At 49.5% G+C, this 15,564-nt stretch overlaps 1 protein-coding gene across 1 annotated transcript in view; it reads left to right on the forward strand.

Annotated features, from left to right (window-relative positions):
- Positions 1 to 15,564, forward strand: part of LOC116948353 (uncharacterized) — a 92,546-nt gene that overhangs the window by 20,627 nt on the left and 56,355 nt on the right. Inside the window, exon 3 of the mRNA XM_032964955.2 lies at positions 8,293 to 8,344. Within this exon, the coding sequence (XP_032820846.2) occupies positions 8,293 to 8,344 (52 nt within the window). The remainder of the gene's footprint in view (positions 1 to 8,292; positions 8,345 to 15,564) is intronic.

The raw sequence follows: 15,564 nt of genomic DNA on the forward strand, positions 1-15,564 counted from the left end.
CTCTCGCTCCCCAGCCCTGTAGCGCGGACCTTGTTTAAAGGAAGGGAGGTGGGAAGGAGTGGGGGGGGCACACATATATTCAGTCAATATTAAACAAACTTCAAACATGTTGAACGCTAAACAGAACGGTTAATAACCACGTGATCGGTTTTATCCATCGGGAAATGAACCCAGGTCCCTCTTGCTGCGAAGGAACGCGTGCTGCCACTGCGCCAATCTGCGACTCAAAGATTTTGTGTTCTGCGAGACTATAATAACCTGCTGGAGCCGTCAGCGCGCCGCCGGACTTTGCGATGCAGAGGTCGCCGGTTCATTTCGATCTCCCAGGGCGCGGAGGTTGCAACAATTGGGGCGAGGTTCAAAAGATCCCTCCGCATCACCGCCTCTGTTGGCGCAAGAAGCGAAAACTTCGTTTCGACTCAGTCGATCGGGAGGCCCGTGCGGGCAGGGGACGAAATGTGCGTGCTGCCCCACCCTTCCCACTCGTGGAAGAGAAGGCCAAATACCCTCTTTTAGACTCCCTTGAATGGAGGCACTTCTACCAGCAGTGGTATGCGCAAGTAATTACAGGAATACATCTTTAACCTTTTTATATATATAGGAATTTAGAAAGGGGGGGGGGGGGGGGCTCTATTAGCACTGTGACGCGATGGGGCTGCCCGCTACCCTAACCACGGCATTGCTTAGGGGCACCCAGGGGGCGGATTTTTTATTTTATTTTTAACGTGGCAAGGGAGGCTCGGCGGAGCGGAGGAATTAGGGACGACGTCAGAACGAAGTTGTCTTAATAACCTTCAAATTCCTGCCCACCTGAGAGAATGCGTGGCATCTGATGAAAACGCCGCGTGCCAATTCCGCGCCCGCCGTCTCTCTCGCGCCTACCCCGGGGCGGCCAGGCGAATAGTTGTCAATGCTGAGCCTCGCCCCTCGACCGCCTACCTCGTGGTGTCACACAGCTATTCGTGCTATTTGTTTCAATCGTAAGAATTTGGTTTAAGGCAAAGAAACAGCAACAACAACAACAACAACAAAAACCACGGACGGGAATTTTCTTTTTGGTTCTCCAGCAACTTTGGCACTTGATAGAAAAATGTTTTTTTACAATTTTGACGAAGTTATTATAACCTGCTTTTTTTTTCAAACCGATTGTCTGTACTGTACTTACATGTCCGTATTGAATTCCACAAAGTGCGGTCGGATCATGGCATTGCGATGGAAACTGCCTTTAGGTGGATGCAAAACCTCTTGTAGCTGTCACATAATGCGTACACTTAACACACAAATAAAGATCTGCCCTATAGCCTTAATAGACTGTTGGGGCAATTCTAGATTTGAAGCTTTTGTGACTGCAAGGATCCATACTCTTTGGTTCTATTCGGTAAAGTCACGTAGGTAAAAAATAAAACAACAAAAAATCACGACGTTTCGGCCACAACACAAGCGGCCTTCATCAGGTGAAGGGACCAGACTGTCTCGAGGACAGCTTAGCTGTGTTCACTCCAGCGCTGTCCTCGAGACAGTCTGGTCCCTTCACCTGATAAAGGCCGCTTGTCTTGTGGCCGAAACGTCTTGATTTTTTGTTGTTTTATTTTTTACCTACGTGACTTTACCGAATAGAACCAAAGAGTACTGTTGGGGCAATTGAATCTTAAGCCCTCGGCTCTCGCATAAATTGCGTTGCGACGTCGTTTTACGTCTGTTGAAGGCGAACGATACGGCAATCTATTCCTCTCGACGAGCTCTACACGATGCGCTAATCAAAGTTTTGTTTCTTCTGCGCATTCGTCCTCGCTGCGCTTGCACGACGTGACAACAGAATGATCCACGCCAGGTTGGTCGCGGCGTTTATGTGCGAGGTGGGAAGGAATCGCCGAAATAAATAAATTAGTTACGATTTTTACTTCTGTTTATTTGGGACCCCGGGGTCCCACCATAAGGTTCATTTGCTGTTAGTGAGCAGTAGCTATGATTGCCGGCACGGCACAGCATGTGGTGGGTGACCAGCACCACGCCCGGCCGCCCTTGGTCTCCCCAGTGGCGATGTTCACACATCGTACCTGGCACTAATTTTAGGCTGAGTCGACCTAGGGGAAGTTCAGGGCTGGTTCAGATATTCGTCCCCGATGGTGGCCGTGTGCGGGAATCGAACTCGGGTAGTGTAATTCGGAGTGCAGCGCGCTAGCCACTGCACCACCGCTCCCCACAGCCAATTATGAATTATTCTCTCCCAAATGATGGCGAAATTACTTGTTGTGGCCCGCTCGTTATATTTCCTCTGAATAATAATGGCAATTATTGAGCCACGAAAGCCTCAAGACTATCTCTCAGGAGATGTTCTGCACCAGGATGTTTGGCAAATTCCACCACTGAGAGTTTTGGCTTCGTGCGGGAGGAAACGGGAGAGTCCGGAGAAGACCCACCACGTGTACGGGGTGGGGGGGGGGGGGGGTGACTGCTTAGCACTGCCGAGTCTGAGTCGACGTCACAGCCCCACAGCCACAACGCCTTTGCAAGCCATGGTGGCCATTCATACAAGTGTCCAGGAGGCTCAATTTTTCTTAATTACCGAGATCTGAACAGATAGGGTGGAATGTGTGGCTCGCGAGTGGAAGGTTATAAGTTCAAGCGCAGGTCTGGGGTCGACTTGGCCTTTCATGAGAAGTTGACTGTGATTGTCATGTCGGTGTAACTCGCTCCTGTCACAGAAATGTGGAATTTCCATTTGGTCGTAGGCAAGAACCAAACAATACGTACACCTGATTTGTGAGGTACAGTGCATGTGTAGAGTGAGGCATTGCATACATATCCTCTGCGCGTGTTTCACTGGAAAATACACGTGCCGTAACATATCCTTGGAGAACACGGCATGTGGCACACCATCGGCGCTGGTTTATTTATAACTCCTCTGAGAATTCCGATCTGATAATAATACGCGCTCAAGCAAAACTTCTCTGGCATGGCTCAGCCTGGTTTTGTTATCGGTTGCGGAGTGCGATCCGTCTTAAGCGACTGCCAAAGCAGTACCCAGCGGGTCATGCTTCGAGTGGCACGTTCATACATTCCCAGCCGCCCGTCAAGAGCGCGGCAATGGTGGCTTGTTGTTAACTACCTCGCCGAGTATACAGGAGGTCGTGGGTTCGATCCTGATCCTGACGCCTGCTGCTGTATATTTGGAATTTGCGTGTCTCTCACCGTGGTCACGTGGACTCCGGTTTTTTCCCTCCACATTTAGAATCAAAACGCGTTTAGAGTATTTGGCTGCTTGACATTTCCACATCATCATAAGCCACTTCGTTGTGCTATCATTTGTGGCCAGATCACTTCTGAAAAAGAGCTATATCTCTCAGTGGGCGTTACCTAGTAAACATTTTTTTTAAATTGTTTAGTTTATCTCTCCGACGTATTTTCTGGGTCGTGCCGTTTGGCTCTTTAGCACGATGTCCGACGTTTTTTGCTCCACGTGCCAGTCACCTTCTTCAGGAACTGAATCAAACGTCGGACATCGTGCCGAACAACACGCGGTGCAAACCAAAAAGCACACCAGCGAGCTGTACGGCACAACCGCCGCCACAACCATTTATTATCGCGAAATGTACCCTGAATGTGGCGGAACTGCTACGGAAATGTTTCCTGGGTCGTCGATCCCAAGAGAAATCGCTCAAACTAAGCCCGAGTTGTTCGATGTATAGCAGCGCGGGGCTTCTGTGTGCATGCGTGCGTCTTCTTGAAACGAGTGACACGCGAGCAGTGACACGCGAGCAGTGTGCCACTCCGATTACCACTGATTGGCAACGTACGGTGCGAAAGAAGTTCAACATATACACGAGCAGTGGCTTAGCGTGATAGCCATTGGGCCCTTTTGCAAGGAATTAATCAGAGGGGGGGGGGGGGGGGGGATGGGGTCCAATTTCCCCTCTTCCCCCAACCCTTCATAGCCCGAGCTCCTGCTGAGCCCCTTCGGCCCGTGGGCCCCAGTGCAGTGCACCGCCTGCACTCAACGCAGCAGCACATCCAAGGAGGCTGGTGAGCAGTGAGAGAGGGGCTCACTCACTACCCCCAACAGCGGTGCGCGCTGGAGCCGAGCCCGCGTGCAAGGAGTAGATCCCCCACTCGGTCCTCCGCATTGTTCTTGTGTGAGAACGCCGTGGTACTCGCAGTCGCGACGCTGAGCCGTCAGTGAGGCTACCCAGCGGGCGGGAGCAGTGGCTGGAACGTGCAGCTCACGAGTGGCAGGCTACTCGGCCGTTCCTCTCGCTGTTCCGAGGGAGGGGGGGGGGTTGGGGCGGGGAGCGAAGGCCGATTGGTTATTAAATGTGGACGTGGTATTGGTGAACTTTCCCCTGCCATAAAAAAAAATTGGAATTTCCGCTTGCAGATTCAGGGCTGTAGACGTGAGTTGAGCACCTCTCCTCACGAATTCTATCAAGGAGTTGCTTTTAGACGTTTTCTGACTAAGGTGCAAAAGTGTTTATGCGTCATGTCTGTCCGTCCAATCAGTAACAAATCGCCCTGGTTTGTGTCTCGAAATTCTGGGGAACACTTCTGGGCAATTTGGCCGGTTTTCAATAGGATAAGTCCCTAATAGCAACACCACTCTATACCAAAGTTTAGTTCTGATTGGATCATCTTCGAGACCCCCCCCCCCACCCCCGTTACATGTGGATTGGCGGACAAACAGAAATTCCACAAACGGTCTCGTTTATGTATGTTGAACTTCTTTCACACCACACCTCGTGAACCGTGCTAATCAGAGGTGCCAAACTTGTTCCCCTTTCAGAGATGACTGCAAGTTGCAGGGTGCGTCCCGTTCACCGCTGAATCTCGGAACGTGGAAGCGGTTCAGCGTCAATTTAATTTAGAGAGGCGTAGCGCCGTTGTTTTAAAGACATTGTACTAACCGCAGATAACTGTAGCGACACAACCGCACTCTATGATGGCTGGTGCCAAAACTGTGCCACACGCCCTCCCGTATGACCTTCTGGGAACCTTGGTACCGATAAAGTTATCGTTTGCGGTACGATGACATACGTGTGCGGAATCAGAAGAAAAACGTACGTCATCGGAACGAGAAAAGGTTAACAACGCCCCTGTGCCCAATCTCGAGTGTTCACAGTTGTTGCTGCACCACGTCTGGTCATCCCTCAAACTCATGCGGTCAGCGTGGAAGGATACTTTAAAAGTCCCCTCTGAGAATAGGGAGTCACCGAGTCGCTCCGTAAGCATCTCGTTGAGCATCCTTAAATGTCTGGCTTTGTTGATACAAACTCGGGCATTGTTTGGCGTTTTGTGTTTTGTGTGCCGGGCGTGGTTCCACGTCATGTAATTAAATCGATGTGGCACGATTACATGGTGTCACGAACGTGTTTCGTCAAGGTGTCACTGCACTCAACGTGAACATTTGGGCGGTGCTTCACTGACAGTTCAAAGCTGTTGGGGGAATATTCCACGTTCCTGTGCCAGGGACTAGTTTGTCTGAATGATAACCACCGCTCGCCTCCCACTAAGTAAACTATTAACTATTTTATTTTACCAGGTAAGGCCTACTGAGCTCTATTTCTCTTTTTCAGAAGCGACCTGGCCACAAATGGTAGCTCAACGAAGTGGCTTATCAAGTGGAAATGTATAGCAGTTAAATACTCTAAAGCATGTTGATTCTAAATATGGAAGGAAAAGCCTGAGGACCCGGATAAAAATCCACGCGAACACAGGGAGAACATGCAAACTCCACATATACAGCAGGCGTCAGGGTCGGGATCGAACCCACGACCTCCTGGATACCAGGCAAGAGAGTTAACATCTCGCCACCGAAGATCTGACCAGCTGGTACACATTTTACTGACCCCGCTAGAGACAATAGACGCTTATGGAGTTGAGTCAACCCTCCCTAGTATTTAAGATTTATAATTTCCTTTAACTCGGAAAGCCTCATTGAGCTCAAGACTATTTCTCGGGAGGGTTCCGCATTGGGATGTTTGGCCAATCCCATTAATCAGACTGTGGCTTCGTGTGGGAGAACTCACGAGAGAACCCAGCACACATACCAAGGGCAATCACTCAGCACTGCTATTTCCAGACCGCCTCGTAGCCCACACCTACAACATCTGACACGCCCTGGTGGTCACCCATCAAAGTTCCGCACAGAGAGATTCAAGGATCCATCGCTGCACTGACATCTTCGGGCCACCTCGCATATTTGAATCCGCGATCTCACGATTGAGAGTTGCTATTCTCTACCCACTAAGTCTCAGGCTTTACTCGACGTCTTGTAAGCTTTTAACCAAAATCGTAGCAGATTTTTATGCCCGCTTACTTTTTTATTGCCTTCAATAAAACCAACCAACATAACACAGGATATATTTCTTTTGCTCCTAAATATTATACACAAACACTGCCACCAGATGTATGTTTAAGAGCGGTAATAACACCCTTTATTTGGCCAGGAAAATGTCACCGAGTCTCAAGACACAGCAGGGTCTTGCATTTGGATAAACGGACCGTTCCATAAATGAGTGTTTGGCTTCATGCTGGAGGATACTGGAATACTAGGAGAAATCCCTAACATGTACGAGGGGGGGGGGGGTAGTAACACTCCAAGTTCCGCACAGATGGATTCAATCCATCACTGTGCAGTCATCTCCTGGCCACCTCGTCAGGAGACGACGTATTCCGACGCGTTCAATCTTTGAGCCACGTGCATGGGTTGCCACCCGTCCCGGTTTTCCCAGGATGGTCCTCTTTCTGTCAAGCAGCCGCCCTGAAAAATATCTCAGTCTCCCTGGGACATTCAAAGTCCCGACTGCATTGTCAGTTGCCCACAACAACAACAACAAGAGTGCTCACACCGTGCAGTTCTCGTTCTCTTCCTCTTGTACCGTGACATATTCTTCTTCCCATGAGATGTCACGGGTTCTTTTAGTAATATACAGTACCTCGCATCTTGTCAACACCCCCCCCACCATCCCCACCCCCGCCCCCGCCCCGAGTAAAAGCGACGGGGTGAGCGCAGCTACTGCGAGGAGGACCTTAACCTCTGGGTAACCCAGAGGTCGCAGCCTCGCCGTGTAATCCGCTGCACGCGCGCCACGTGCACGCGCAGCGCACGCGAGAGCATGCTCGCAGAGGTCGTGCAACGGGCGACATCTTCACTCGTGTCTCTCGCCACATCTTATTTTTTTGGCTCTGTGAACGTCATTGCGGTAGCGGTAACGGGCGGTGAGCGGAGGGGGGGGGGGTGTGTGCAGGACGGTGCCGTTGGGGGGCACCCGTGGCTGGGTTGGGGAGCGAAGAGGTGGAGTTGCAGGGTTTGGTTGGCACGTGCGTGTGGGGAGGTCGTGCCGTTAGCCCTACCACATGTCCCACGTGGTCGTGACAACTTTGAAATGAAGACAACAAACTGGGGAGTCTCAAGACACTGCCAGTCCTGTTTGCATCGTCACCGTCATCGTCAGCCATGATCGATCCACTGCTGGATGAAGGCCTCCACTGTGCTTTGCTACGCCGTCTCCGCGATGCGACAATACGTCGAGCAGCACCTTGCACGTGTTGCTGGACGTCATCTCGTGCGCGTTCCCTCCGTTGAGGCTTTTTGGAAATCATCCAAAGGAGCGTCACGACCCTGGCAGACAGGCTGACGACGGAGGCTAAATAACGAATAGGGATGAAATCTATCTCTAGAAATCTATTCTCGCATGATTGGCCCGATGGCCAAACAGCCTCCCACGAGCCAACACGGCGTGAAAGAGGCCTTTCATCATGCAGCGTTGGATTGACAATCGACTGTAAAGTATGACATACGATTCGCGAGGCACGCTGCTTTGGCAACGCCGGTTGCTATGAACTTGTGCGCGCGTATGAAGCACGCTGTTACTTAAGCTTGCAAATACCCCCCCCACCCACTCCTCCTTGGCTGCAGCCCAGTCTCAGCACAGAAATGTTTTCATGCTCGGCGATGGACGCTTCGGCATAGGCAAGAACTGAAGGCGGCTGCGCCTGCGTAAGCTCTCCGGTGCTGTTAGGCCCGGGGTTTTGCCGCGTGTTGTTCTGCAGTTCCCGAGGAAGCTCCCAGCAGCTGGGAGCGAAACGTCGGACATCGCGCCTAACAACGCGTGGCACAACCAAAAAGCATGTTGGAGAGCCGACTCATTATTGCTGCTGCTGTGTGGGTTTTGTTGTTGTTGTTGTTTCACTTTGTGTGAAATAGCGAACTCATTAACATCGTTGTCAGACCTCTCTTGTCAGCTCTCTCGCTCTGGCCACTGCTCATGTTCATTCACTCCGTCGCTTCTCTTTCAGAGGGCGATCACCTTGATATTGGAGGCCTGGGATCAAGACAACGGCACTTCTGGTAAGGTTCGCACGCGTTTATTCCACCTTATTCCATTTAACTGCAAATTCTCCGGGTAATTAAAGACCACTCGTAGAACCTGAGCCAACATGTGCGCTCGTCCCAATGGTATTGAGCAAGGTCAACTGGATATTCAAATTGCGTAACTCCAAAAAATGGGGATGGGGGGGGGAATGGCGGCGCAGTGGTTAGCGCACTGTGCTATGAACCTAGCTGCCTAAGTTTGATTCTCAGCCACGACTCTCATGAGTGACGAGCGATACCTGAAACCCTTTTTCCCAGGGCGCGTTGGTCGTGGTGTATTGTTAGAACCATACTTCATACTGCTGGCACGGTGAGTGATATCTCAACTGTACCGACCAGCGTGGTGAAGTATAGTCAAACATCTCCCATTGCTGACACGGCATGGGGGAACCATCACGCAGCATTGGATTGTCAAAGGGCTGTAAATGATTATTTATTACTTAATTATGCGTAACATGCTGCCTCTAAAACCGCAGAAACAAGTGGACATATTGTGGCTTTGTCAGAGCATTATTGGGTTATTACTATTTTATGTTCGCCACATGCATGTTTATCAAAATGTGTTTCTTATTTTACGTGATTGTTTTTGTCTAGCGCAGCGTTGTTCTGCATTAACGCCGCTATATAAAATTGTATAGTGATATTTTATTTAATACAATGATTTATCTACTTGTTTTTTGCCTTGTTCATAGAATGTTCCTATTTTATCACTAAAAAAAATCCCGTGCTACAGTCTCACCGACTTCAGTGCCAACATTCTGTGGCACAATGAACGACGATTGAACACATTTTAGCAGTGGGTTTAAATGCGAGTGAACGCTCTCGACACGCTCTCGACAAGTTGTGTGGCTCAATGTTGAGGCGTTTAATGAAGTGTTCATCGGAGGAAGAAAAAATGAGACGTTTCGGAGAACACCCAGTGAGAATTTCTATTTTACACAGAGAGGCAGTCTATATTCTATTCTTGCCTATGATGGAAATATGTGCTGGAGCTAAATGCCAATGTCGAGGTCTCGTGGCCCCAACGAGAGGGCTTCATGATAGAGTTCGTGTCGTTTTTCTATCTCCCCTCGGCTGAAGGAGCGGCGCAGACTCCGGTGGTTTACTAATACGGTCCATGGTTTGGGTTGCATGAGGCAGTCTCAACCATAGGCAGAGGAGCAGAGAGAAATATCTCGAGACTGGACCTGAACAGGAACAGGGAGCTGAGGGTGCAGATAACCACGGGGGCGGCGGAGGAGAATGAGTGACCTCCCACCGAGTGAAGGATGAATAGGGGCTTCGACAAAACGCCTTGGTTGCTGGAGCGGAAAATGCGTGGAGAGGAGTGGAGTGAGATGAGAGTGGAGAGGTAGGAGCGTGCGTGGAGGAGAGTAGAGTGGAATTAGAGGGCAGAGGTAGGAGAGTGCGCGGAGGGGAGGAGAGTGATATGAGACGGGAGAGGGAGGAGGGCGCATGGAGGGAAGCAGAGTGAGATGAGAGGGGAGAGGTAGGAGAGTGCGCGGAGGGGAGGAGAGTGAGATGAGAGGGGAGAGATAGTCAGGAACGAGTCAATGGGTGGTCTTGAAAGCGGTGAGTCCAATCTTGAAAATGATCCAGGGATCTATTGGGAATCAGCAGAGTGATTAGCATATTGGGGAGATGTGTTCTCATTTACGCGTGTGGGTGTGAGAAGTCAGACTAAGCACGATTTTGCATCGTCTGGTGTTTGGAGACAAGGGATTTGTGGGGGGGGGGGGCATAAAAAAGAGTGTTGCAATAATCCAGTCGGGATGCCATTAAGGCAATGACAAGAGACCATTCAGTGTAGTATATAGTGTTATATTTTGTGTGTGTTATTGTGTGTCCTCTTCTTGTGTTCTGATTTTCCCCACTCTGAGCAGAATCTACTCACTGTATGTGCCCTATGTTGGACATTTTTTGCACCGTACGTAGCGACCAGTGCTATCCACGCTCCTCCTCCTCACACACCACACCAATACTGACTTATCTCCCAATCACTCTTCCCCTCTAAATGCTCCCCTTAATTTACTTTCGAAATGCCCCGTGCATCTCGGACCGCTATCACAAACAATATTTTGCGTTGCAATTGAACGATCAACGGCGCAGATTTTCTACCGGATACGGTGCCACTCGCCCATTGATCAATAAACTCTGCCTCCCTGGCATCTCTGTAGAGAAGGGCCATTACCAGAAAAGTCGCCTTATTATATACTTTATGGGGGGGGGGGGGGGTGTATTGAGGCCAGTCTTATTGACAAATGTGTTGGGCGAGTTTGTTTTTTTGTGTGTGTGTGAGCGCATGGACAAATCAAAGGAGCCTTTGCCGAACTTCGCGGTTCGCTGGCTGCGAGTGGTGCCACTCACGCCGCAGGAGACGACCTCCGTTGCTTATTTATTTTTGGGGAGGGGGAGGGGGCTTTCCGCGCGCCTCTCCCTCGGGGTGGGGGGGGGTATAAATAGATACCTGCGCGGTGATGTCATCGGTCGACAGCCTCTATATAGTAGGAGTTGGCCTGTTGAGGCATCGCCAGCTTCTTGAATTTCATGAACGGTTGCAACTTTTGGGCCCGGCTGGCCTCCTCGCTGCCTGCACCGGCGCTTTGGCTTGAGGCGCCCGAAACGCACGGCGCGCGTGCCGCAGTTAAATGAATGACTCTGCCCGTTTAAGAGTCGTCTACATTTTGACGTTCATTAGAAGCACATTTAAATGAATGCTCCTGCCGTAGAGGACCGTGATGTGTTTTCGGGTTGCGCCTGCCAGTTTGTCAGCATGACATTATGCCGTTGGAGCAAAAAATGAATAAAATTAAAGGCTTTGTCGAGTGGAAGCCAAAAATAAAAAGGTTTGGGGTTTGATGGGTTGGATAATGTCAATCAAGGAGATATGATTCGATTTTTTTCATGGAATCGATAACGTAAATTAAAATAATGTAATGTATGTATCTTGATTTGAAGCTTTCGTGACTGCAGGAATCCATACTCTTTGGTTCTTTCGGTAAAGTCACGTAGGTAGACAAAATAATAAAAGAACACGACGTTTCGATCGCAACGAAGGAACCAAAGAGTAATGTGTGCATGTTGAACATTTTTCGCACCGTACGTAGCCAACCGCGCTAATCGGAGGTGCGCGGGGGAAGGACAACGAAACGCAAAAATCTGTTTTAAATAAATGAGTTTTCAATCTAGATTTAAAAGTGCATAAGCTCCAGTTTCCTGCCGAGCAAGACAGATCGAGCTGAGGGTGGCATGGAAGGAGGCCGTGGAACGAGATGTGAGGACAATGGACATCCAAGTTTCAGGTTTATTTTGTTTAATCGGATGGTGAGAACTCAAGAGAACTAGGGTGAGTCATTTTGCAAGAGCGATCTTGGGGCATCAGTCTGCCAGGAGGGGGTGGGGGGGGAGTGTTGGTTAGTGCATAATCCCAATTTTAATAATTTGCGGTGTGATTTGCGAATTTGGCAAAAGCGGGCCCTGACGCCGGCAGACGATGGCCCACTCTTGGGTGATGCCGTCAGGGGGGACCTTAGACGTCCCTCGTGAAGCAGACGGCGCGTGGCATTGCGGTGAATGCGCCCGCAGCAGTCATCGTGTGACGGGAAAAAGAGGCGCAGAGTAGGAGCCACCATAAACGGAGAAATACAATCTGAGCAGTCGACCCCTATGCAATAGTGAGACCTCTGGCTTTGAAGAAACAAGAAGACCACACGTATTGGCGTGTGTTTGTGGCCATGGCTTTTGAACAGTAACACGCCAATGCCATCGGGGAGGTGGGGGGGGGGCAGACGTCTAGCAGGGTTAAGCCCTGTTAGTACTTGGATGGGTGATGGCCAGCGCCTGCCAGGTGTTGTAGGCGTGGAGGCCGTGACCTGACCAGAGATGTCAGTGCTGGGTGTCACCCCGTGGACGGGAGGTATGCATGGGTTTACTTGAGGTTTCTCGCAATATCGGTGGTGGAAGCGCATCCACTAGGGGAAGCTCAAGAAAGCCCCCCTGGAGGATATTTGGCCTACTCTTTCACGCTAGCCAGACGTCTTAGAAGAGGTGGGTGTACCCACACTTTACCCCACTGCACGTGACCTGTCGATCGACTAACTGTGGTGGGACCCATTTACACCTCTGGGTGGACAGGGGCGGTGAGGAGAGATTTTATTAAACTTGCACCATCGTTTCAACTACCGTGCCGGGTGATGGAATCTAACCGGCAAACCTCTGCATTGCAAGTCCAGTGTGCGAGTCATAAAAACAAAATGTTGGAAAATAGATGGTTAAAATAATATCAAGCGGTGGGAAGGCTGGGATCTGTGCTTCAGCCCCATGGAGAACCGGACATGTTGACCCTAAAGAGGCTCTATGCACGGCGATAGTCTTTGCCTCTCAACTGCACCTGGCAACGTTGGGGATTATTTGGTAAGAAAGCCTGCAGTGAATTACACCATTACGTCCGAACAGATCCTGCGTGCTGATTTCGTGCACAGAATAGGCGAGCGAGCGGCCTTGCTTGGTAGAAACCAGCTTCCCAAACAATCCAACGCATGTGACAAGAAGCGCGGCGTGGTAAGCGTACCATTACTGCGGCTCCCTGCTGACTCTTCGATCAAGTTAGTGCGCTCAGATCAAAGCCGAGCAATTTCTTTCAGGAAATCTCCAAGGTACCATGTTGGTTTTCTGATGGCAATAATTGCTTCTGGCCGTAACACTTTTCATCTGGTTTATGTCTGCCAAGGCAAAGCGTAATGTCAAAGTCTTGCCTCGCCTGACTACAGTACAGCACTCGTGTGTGGTGTGTGTGTCTGTTTGTGGGGAACGGTGGTGTCGCGGTTAGCGTGCTGCGCTACGAATCCGCCACCCTGAGTTCGATTCCCGCTCATGGCCAACACCGGTGACGATTATCTGAACCGGTTCTGGGGCATTCCCTAGGTCGACTCAGCCTCAAATGAGTACTTAGTGCGGTGTGTAAAAACATCACCACGGGGAAGACAAAGGCGGTCGGGCGTGGTGCTGGCCGCCCACCGCCTCGCGTGCGGGCCTTCATAGGTGCTCGCTAACATCACTTTTCCCAACAGTCTGTTCAGGCTCTTACGGGGCGGAATCTTCGTCTTCGCTCTCACAATACCCCGAGTCATTTAACTGTTCCAGCGTAAACAATCATCACGACAATCCCGGCAAGTCGGCGCTTGCGTTCCCCCGCGGCTCCGATGCCTTTCGCACTCTCATTAACTTGCAGATTTACGTTTTTTTTGTCTTCGTCCGTGAGCAAGGCGAGCTTTGGGTTGTCCGTCTCGGGCCGCCGCGAAGGTCTGTCACACACGCAGCTGGCGCCCACGGTGGCGCAGCGCTGCGCCGTTTTCACGGCGGTTATATTTATTGCCGCTCTTTTTGTATTCGACTGGGAACTTTTTTCTTTACACCCGTGGCTGTGCACCACCACGGAAGAAGGGGAGCAGCGTCAAAGACGTGACGCATTGGGAGGAGAAGAAGAATCAGGAAAGGGAAGGGCGGGGGGGCGGGGGGGGGGAAGAAAGAATGGGAAATGAGAGGAAAATGATGGAAAAGGAGTGGAGGAATGGGATTTAAGGGGTCCGGAGAGATGAGGATCGAGAGGAAGAGGCTACGTGAGAGGGCCTCAGTGCTGCTGCGCAGGGAAGCGGCGTCTGTTTTCACAGTGGGCGGCAGCAGAGAGAGGGGAGGGGTTCAGAGTAGGAGTCTTCACACATAAGTCACGTGATTTACAGGAGGCTCGAGCCGATTTAGAGAAAGGCGTCTGTGTAGTATAACCATTTCAAGCCGGGCATGTTTAAAGCCAGAATTCGGGGTTCACTGGAAATTAAGCAAAACCAACTCCCGTCTCGAGAACCCGTTCACACGCGAAATACTATATTCTCTGGATTGCTAGGACCTCCATAAAGTAAGACGCGCACCCCAAAGTTGTGTCTGGTGTCAATAAAGTTATACAAATATGGCCACATACAAGCACGCATATACCGGATTGTCAGACAAACCCATAACTTCTACCTCAAATTACAGTGGGAGAAAGTGCGTCTTATGCATCAGAATGCTGCCTGCTAAGGGATAAAGGGGCCTGCAGTCGTGAAATTTGAAGTCATTAAACTTGTATTAAATAGTTACCGCATTGCTAGCAGCTCCTTGGGGACAAGGCTTGGTGCTGTTCATGTGGCACCAAACAGCAGCCAGTGAACATCTCGTTGTGCCTCTTGCAAAATCGAACAATCATTTAAGCATGCATTAACATTCAGTGTTTTTTGGTGTCTGTTTTCCCAATGTTATTCCAGCTGTGCCTTTGGCGTCGTGGCACGAGAGATGAAGTCTACATTTGGAACCGTTGCGGAGCAGTGCATCAATTGCACGTTAGAGAATGGCACGCTGAAACAGACATCATGGAACTACATTGGAAATTAAAATGTTCATTGCGTGCCAAACCAATCTAAGACATTTTAATTCTGAGAGATGGAAGTGAACCAATTTGTGATGAGTCGTTTTGTTTTTCAGTCTTCAGTGATAGGACCTCGACCATCAACGTGCTCATCTTGATTTGAGACCCTCGTTTGATCATGGTCAGTTGAATCACCCAGCCAGCTCAATGAATTAAAAAACTTTGTTTAGAAAGTGCTTCTTTAAAAAAAATTATGAAAAAGCTCGTGGTTAAGGTAATATATCGAAAATCAAAGAATAGCAGCAGAAGAAATATCTGGCAAAGCGTGGCTCCCTTTAAAAATTCTAAACCATATTCATGTTTGCATAATAAAAACAATAAGCAACCAAGTTAAAATTTAATAATATTATTTGGAATCTGATCAGTGCAAGATGGGGAGCATAGTTTTAAAATGAAGAATATTTATTTATTTATGTATTTGAATGTCTGAGCCCTCCAAGAATTCATCATAAGAGCCTCTGGATTAGAGTACCCATCGCTTGGCCTGGGGTTTTTGGTTTCTATTTAACTGGTTGCCTTAAGCAAAGTATACTTTGTTATAAACTTCTCTGGGTTATGAGGGAATTGAATTGCATAAAATAGCAACATTTTCTGACTGTATTTTTAATACATTATTCAGGCCAATTTAGAATAAAGTAAAGAATAGTTTTAGTTTGTTAAACGGCAAATGACTTCCACATAAGCCACCCAGGCTTGCGTTTGTTAAAACCATTGGTTTTGATTTCATGACGCCCCTTTT

Source organism: Petromyzon marinus, chromosome 33 (genome assembly GCF_048934315.1).
Source record: "Petromyzon marinus isolate PM22_M1 ecotype Great Lakes invasive population chromosome 33, UKy_Petmar_22M1.pri1.0, whole genome shotgun sequence".
Classification (NCBI taxonomy): Eukaryota; Metazoa; Chordata; class Hyperoartia; order Petromyzontiformes; family Petromyzontidae; genus Petromyzon; species Petromyzon marinus.